Genomic DNA, 7,213 nt, shown 5'->3' with positions numbered 1-7,213 from the left:
CCTGGGAAGGCTCTTACTCATGAGTTCTGGTCTGAATTTAATAGAGAGGGGACAGCGGACTGCAGTGGTGCTGGGACAGCCAAGAGAAGTGATAGATGACTTTAGTCTGTGCTTCGAGGAGACCCTAACTTCACCGTCTGTCCTACCCACAGGGTTCTCCACCTCTTTGCTGCAGTTCTCTTCTCCCTGGGGCCTGGGCTGCACATTTGGTGACAGTGAAGGTCTGGCGGGGGGGTGGGGACTGGGACAGGCGCCGCGGTCGAAACAGGACCTTGCTAACCACATCCTCAGCCCCACCGCGGCAGGTCTTGCGGCTGTGCTGGGTGCCAGATGGCTGTGCTGGTGCGGCCCCAACCCCGACACTTCTGCGTGGGCTGCAGCTGGGGCGGAGGAGAAAGAGGGGGGGAAGAGGAGAGGGAGGGCGGGAGGACTCAGTAGGGGTTTTGCTGCCATAGCTGGGGATGCAGGCGGGATGCAGGCATCTGGCACGCAGCCCCACGCTGCGCCCAGCCAAGATGCAGCCGCGAGAATCCCAGACGAGCTTCCCGGCGCCAGCCTCCTCTGCCCACTGTGGAAGGCGAATTTAAACACCTCCAAAACTCCCGGTGGTGTGCGCAGCCCTCTGCAATTATTATTTGTACCACAAGCTGCTTCCTGCCCCGAGCTGCTTTTATCTTGCATTGTTTTCCTTTCCAGGTGGGGCCGCAGGCTCCCCACTGCTCGGCCTCCGGGGCTGCCTCCGCCACTGGCTTGCCGGCCACGCTGCCGGCTGCAGCTTGCTGGCGGAGAGGCCACCTTTGTCTGCCAGCCCGTCCGCCCTCCTCCTCCTGCCAGAGCTATTTCTGGAAGCAGCAGCTGAGCCCGAGGATTGTTAATTGTTCATCAAACCCCTTCCAGCCCAGTTAGATCACATGCGGAGATTAGAGCACCTCGTCACACCCTTTCCTCCGCCTCCTTCTCGTGTATCCCCCCCGGCCCGCAGGGATGGGGGTTAATGCCCCTTCTGCAGGCAGACGGGGAGACACGAAGCGTGTGTGACTGTCCGGGGTGCCAGCCCCACCGAAGTGACGGCTCCCACGCTGTGCTCAGCCGTGGGTATCACGGAGATGCTGAGCCACGGGTATCACAGAGCTGCCCGGTTCCAGGGACAAACCCAGCAGGGTCATCCAGCAGCAGAGACCGGCTCGGGTGCAGGCAGGAGCCCAGGGCAGGCAGGCAGGCAGACAACAAAGCCACCCCAGCCGCTGACCTCAGGAGCTGCCATGTGACTGTCTCAAACTTACTAAAGCATGACATCAGCCTGGGAGGGAAAGGCAGGGCTGCCACCAAAATACTCGCTGACTTAAACGGGCTGCCTGAGCGCACTGCCTGCATGCTGCCGCCGGCCCCTGCCTGCACTGGTGCCGGTCCTCCCGTTTTCCCCTTGCATGTCACCCCCTACCCCGGGAAAGCAAACCACTACCCCATCTCTTCGCAAAGGGTATGAAGTGTATTTTGTTCTGGGAATAACACATGCCAGTGGTTATATGCCTGACAGCAGGCACAGTGTTGGTGTGTGATACTGTGTACTAGCTCTGCCACCTGACAGCATGTGCCTCTCTTCCTCCCTGCCACTCTTGAAGACTCCTTCCTGTCTGAGCACTAACAGGAGACCACTCAGTACCCATTCCCATTGTGCTTGTCCCTAGCCAGGGCAGAGGAGAGGCTGCTGGCCCACCTTCTTCTAGGCAGGTTAGCTAGCTAAAACACAGCAACTGGAGAGGAATGGTGCCTCATGCCATCGGGGTGAGGCAGTGAGTGGCAGAACAGGTTGGTTCGCTCAGATCCAGGCATCTTCACTCAGCAAAGCTCTGGTGTTGTGTCTCCTACCAGCTTTTTTTCAGCTAGTGGGATGGATTTGCACCACTGCTCATCACCCACATCCAAGTCAGGAATATATCCAGCTAAGATGTATCAAACCTGGCTTTATCCTTCTGACGGGTTATTTCTGCTGAGGATGCAGGTCCCCAGATCTTGCAACCAGCAGTCCCAGAGCAACATGCCTGGTGATGGACAAGCCATTTTGCAGGGGCACAACTGAATGCTGTGTCATGGAGTGGGGAGGGCACTGGTGTTGGGCAGACATGCGGGCTGAGGGCCAGGAGGCGTGACTGCAGTCCCAAACATCCAAGGCTAGACCTGCTCTGTCTGGTTAGACTGACCTGAGGGCTTAGGCCAGGGTGTTGCCGGCCCTCCAAGGCGCGGGAGCAGGTTCGGCGGGTCTGGAAACCCTCGGTTCCCACCACTGGGGCTCGCGTCCCTCCAACCTCCCACGCTGGGTGTGGGTGGGACAGCCCGGCTCCGTGTGTCCGGGAGAGGCTTGCACTGGCATGGGAAAGGCACAGCTGAGGCCAGCTGCTTTGACCGGTGTTTTGGCTGTGCAGTTGAGCATCCTCTGGTTTAGTTGTTTAGGATGGAGTGTGGCAGGTTTGTGCAAGAGGAGGTGGACATTTTGAGATGTCAGCCCCCAGGTAGAAATGTGGTTGTGTGCAGCATCCAAACAGTGGCACTTGAGGTTTTCTAACTGTGCTTGAGCAGAAGGAAAACTTTTGTTTGGTCTGAGTGTGGGGGGATTCCTGGGGGAATGCTCTTGCTGTCTCAACTATGTCTTGATGTGACTAAATCTCAACCTGTTTTTTGTTACCACTATGACCAGCCACCCCCTTGCCCTGCCAGTGATCCAGGACATGGTGGCAGGTCTTGCCAATAAGACATCATCACAGCCTCCAGCTCTTCTGGGGGGCCTGCAGACAAATCTCTTGGGAAAAAAAGGGATGTAAGCAAGTTGTCACATGTGTCAGCTGGGAATGGAAACTGATGCTCCAGGGCAGCACATTGAACTTCCTTAATTTTGGGTCCTTTCACTTCTTGCCTGCTTGCAGATGGTGGTTGCTCCTCAGTGGAAGGAGGGTCTGTGCTACAAACCCTGAAACACCCCCTGAGCTTTCTTGGAGGCTGCCCTCGTGCCTGGAGCTGTGTCTGGGGTGTGGGTTAGCTACTGCAGCCCCCAGCCTGGCCGACACCATGTTTCACAGCTATGGCAAAGCAAAGTTTCAGTTCCCAAAGAACTGCCGCAGACCCCATCACCCCTGGAGATGCTGGTGGCATATTGTCCTCCCCCATCCTTACCGACCCCATTGTGGATCTTCATCTTTTATCCTGGGCTCTCTGTGAGCTTTGCTGCCAGACCCCTGGGGCAGATCTCTGCCTGGCAGTGGGGCAGGCATGGCTTTCTGCTCCATGTCAGGGCAGATATTCTTTGAAGTACTCAAAGCTGCCCTTCCCCCCCTAGCTAGCACGGTCTCTAACACAAGATCTCGGAGCCCGGTGCTGAAATTGAGAGAAACATTTCTAACCTGCAAAACCAAGTCACTCTTGGTTTGTTGTTTCCCCCCACTCCCCTCCCTAAATGTTTCAGTTATTTTGGCCAAAATCCCCACTGCTGCCTGTCGGTGTGATCAAGCCAATGCGGGGTGCAGTGAAGCTGGGGCTCTGCCGAGCCCAGGGCGCTGCCACAGTCCTGGCCGCTGTCCCGCAGCGTCCGCCGGCGGCAGGCCCCACTACGAGCCGCGTGCTGGCGTTGCCGCTTTAAGAGCCTTCTCCGCCGGGAGAGCGTTCGAACCCGCTCCCCTGCGCCGCCATTGGCAGGCGCGGGCGCGCGGGGGCCAGCCGGCGGTTGGAGCGGCCGGCGGGGCGCCCTGATTGGCCGGGGCGGGGGCAGTATAAAATGTCGCTGGACGCGTGGGCTCGCCTCAGTCGGCGGCGCGAAGGAGCGGCGTGGGGGAGCTGGAGGAGAGCCTGCGACGGGAGTTTTGGCGCTACTTCCGCACGGCTTCACCTAAGCCCGGTGGTCCCATCGCCCCCTGTCCGCTATGGAGTTCAAGCTGGAGGCGCACCGCATCGTCAGTATCTCGCTCGGCAAGATCTACAGCGCGCGGGGCCAGCGCGGCGGCCTCAAGCTCCACAAGAACCTCCTGGTGTCGCTGGTGCTGCGCAGCGCCCGGCAGGTTTACCTGAGCGAGCCGGGCTGCCCTCCTGAGCCGCCCCCCGCCGCCTGCGGATCCCCCGAGGACGAGCAGCCGCCCTGCACCACTGCCTGGGCGGCCGGAGAGGCGCCGCCGCCGACGGACGAAGCGGCTCGGGGTGGCTCACGGCTGCCCTTCGCGGACTGTGAGGGCCCCCGGGCACGGCGCTGTTGCTGCAGTTGTAGCTGTTGCTGCGCGGCGGCGGGCGGCGAGGCGAAGCGCTCGGATTGTGCCGCTGAGACCGCGGCCCCCCCGCCGTCTCACTGCCCCCGGAAGCGCAGCGCCGGAGAGCGGGGCCAGGCGGGCTCCCCAGTAAAGAAACCCCGCCGAGAGGTGGAGGAGGAGCCGCCGCCTGGCGAGCAGGAGGACATGGAGACAGGCAACGTCGCCAGCCTTATCAGCATCTTCGGCTCCAGCTTCTCAGGACTGCTCAGTAAGGAGCCCAAGGGCCGACGGCGGGCCCCCCGCGACGACGGCGAGGCGACGGCGGCCACGACACCCACCGACGCGGCGGCCGAGCCGGGACAGATTTGCTGCGACGAGCCGGTGCTGCGGACCCTCAACCCCTGGAGCACGGCCATCGTGGCCTTTTGACGCGCGGGCCGCAGCGACTGGCCCTCCGCCGCGGGGATGGGGGCCCTGTTGGACGGACGGGCAGCTGGACAGAGAGGTGATAACCTCCGCCCTCCTCCCGCACCCACGGTCCGTGGGAATTCGGCTCCGGCGAGTCCCGGCGCGTTGCCGGGTCGCACGGGAAGGGCCGCGGGGCAGGGGCGGCAGCAGCAGCACTTCCCCGCCGGCAAGCTGGGTCCCGTCTGCCGGCATCCGCCCTGGAAGCGCCCTCGGCCCTACCCTCCCGGAATTCCCCTTCCCGGTCGGGCCGCCGCCCTCTCCGGCGCCCCTGGGAGGCTCTGCCGCAGCTGCCGACGCCGGGGGCGCACCCACCGGGTAGTATTTTAAGCTTGGAAAGTATTAAGTTTATTAAATAAAGTCTATTTTGGGAAGGTTTAGGTCAGAACTATTACATGGTGCTTTTTAAAAGTGTTTATTGAGAGAAACGAAGTTTACAGACGCTCTGACGGCAAGTCCTTGAGCCTGTTTGTTAGGCTTGGTAACTCCTGGTCTTTGTTGTATAAAGGCTTGGGGCTCCCGTAGGGATTTTGTACAGTGTTCCCCTTCAGTGATGTATCTTGTTTTGTATAAAATGTAATTCTACGTGTTCAACACGTATTAAATATTTTCAACTGTACAAGGCTCGTTCTCGTGTGTGCCCCCGCTCGGCTCGTGGTGGGGAGGTCGCCGGGAGCCAGGCAGGCAGCAGCCAGGGGTGTGGTTGCTGCGTGTCTGTGGCTGGATCCACCCTGCCTCGCCAGAGGCTCAGAGTGGGTTGGAGTCCAGCTCCTCCGGGAAGTAAGGGAAGTTCTCTCTGGGCGACTGGAGTTCTTCCCAGGATCTCCCAGTTGCTCTCCCTGCTCCTCCGGCTGTAGCCTCTTCACGGGGCTAGGGCTGCTGTGGCATTTGAGGTCTTGCTCAGAAAGTACCTAATGTGCACAGTCACACTCCGTGGGTGGAAAGCGGTTGCTAAATCCCGGCAGAGCAGCTGCGCGCAGTCTGACCCCGTGCTGTGGAGGGGCCGGACTTCTGCTTTGCCTGTCCGGAGGTCCAGGTTGGGGGCGTGTGAGTGGATCTTCCCGGACATGGGCTGTGCTCCCTCCCCCTACTGCTCTGCCAGAAGTGTTTGTCAGTGCCTCCTCCTTGCTGTTACTTGTGCAACAGTTAAAGTGATGAGTATCAGGGCTGTCTTTTTTTTCTATTTTTTTCTTTATCTGTGAAGCTGTAACTGGGTTAAAGTTCCTGCTCCTAGGGGTGGGGAGAAAAGTTTGGCCTCTGCTTCACAGTGACTGTGGAGTGCCCTAAGGCCTTGTAATTAAGACTGAATTGTGGATTATCTTTTTTTTTCTTTCTCGCTGGGAGATTCACTAGAGGCGTTTCTGCTCCTAATTAATGAACTTTTCAACTGAGGATTGCATCTCTTGTGAGTCAAGGAAGATGTTTGTGTGCTGTGAAGTGCAGCATGGGATATCTAGCTGAATCTCAGGGAGCTGGCTTAGGCAGGAACAGTATGGAAGATGAGTAATGACCAATGTGAAGCTCCTTGCTCTTAGCTTTCTCTGGTGTGGCTGACACAGATGTGTCCCTATGTGGGGCCCTGGATTTATGGGCTGGGGACTTTACACGTTGTTTCAGTGAGAACTGGAGAGGTGAGGCTCGGTCCTCTCGAAGTCCTAAGAAAGGCAGCGAGGGGAGGACTTGTGGAGAAGCTGCCTGGTCTGGAGGGCTTAGAGGGATCTCTGCTAGTATTTGTGTAAGTCTATTCTCACATAAAAGTGAAAGTCCCACCATCTTTATTTTCTTGATAATTACACCTAATGGTGACAGACAACTTTAGTTTGGTAGACAACACCAAGGAAATTGCATGTGATGAGACATTTCTTTCCACATGATGACCTTTAGGAGGTGACAGGAAGGACCTGTCCCTGCTTCACTTGTGCAGGTGCTCTCCAGGAGAACCTTGGAGTTCAGTAGCATGGTTGTGGGACAGGAGATGAAGTCACCTCCCAGACCTTTCTGGGAGGAGAAGGAAGTTGGCTACAGAGGACTTTCCCCCCACCTCTCCTCCTCCCTTTCAGGACATCCTGCTGGGAGGGCACAGGTTGCTCTTCTTAGTCAGTAGCTGGGTTGCTGGGTGGAAATGGCCTGCTGCTCCCATATAAACACAGCTTCCTTCCCAAGAGAGGGGAGGGGGAACTTCAGTCCCACTCCTTGTTCCCCAACAGTATCTCTGTGGAACTGAATGGTTTTGCCCAGGGCTTGCAATCAGCTCCCGAGTGCTGGAATGGGGTGGGGGCACTCGGCTGTCAGGGAGTTGATCAGGAGCATCTTGGCAAACCACAAGGCTTTCAAGGCACCCAGCTGCTTTTCAAGCATCTGATTTGGTTGGTTTACATGGCTCTGGTGTCCCTCTGCAGACAAGACCCAGCCTCCCCTTGACACAGATCACCAGCAGTACTCTGTCTCTTTTATCTTCCAGAGTGGAGTTGTGCAATAGCATAATTGCTATTGGCATCTGAAAATACAGCAAAGGTGAC

The 7,213-nt window shown here is 58.2% G+C and overlaps 1 protein-coding gene across 1 annotated transcript; it reads left to right on the top strand.

Moving 5' to 3' along the window:
* The first annotated feature begins 3,786 nt into the window (after positions 1–3,786).
* On the top strand, positions 3,787–5,313 carry IER5 (immediate early response 5). The gene has a single exon (XM_013128519.3). It carries the CDS (start codon positions 3,912–3,914, stop codon positions 4,656–4,658), a length of 747 nt encoding a protein of 248 aa, XP_012983973.2. The 5' UTR covers positions 3,787–3,911; the 3' UTR covers positions 4,659–5,313.
* The last annotated feature ends 1,900 nt before the right edge of the window (positions 5,314–7,213 follow it).

The sequence above is a fragment of the Melopsittacus undulatus genome, chromosome 6 (assembly GCF_012275295.1).
Source record: "Melopsittacus undulatus isolate bMelUnd1 chromosome 6, bMelUnd1.mat.Z, whole genome shotgun sequence".
NCBI classification, from domain to species: Eukaryota; Metazoa; Chordata; class Aves; order Psittaciformes; family Psittaculidae; genus Melopsittacus; species Melopsittacus undulatus.
This window is presented reverse-complemented; position numbering and strand designations above follow the sequence as displayed.

Coding starts and splice junctions, on each gene's coding strand:
- IER5 (XM_013128519.3), top strand. CDS start 3,912: ATGGAGTTCAAGCTGGAGGCGCACCGCATCGTCAGTATCTCGCTCGGC.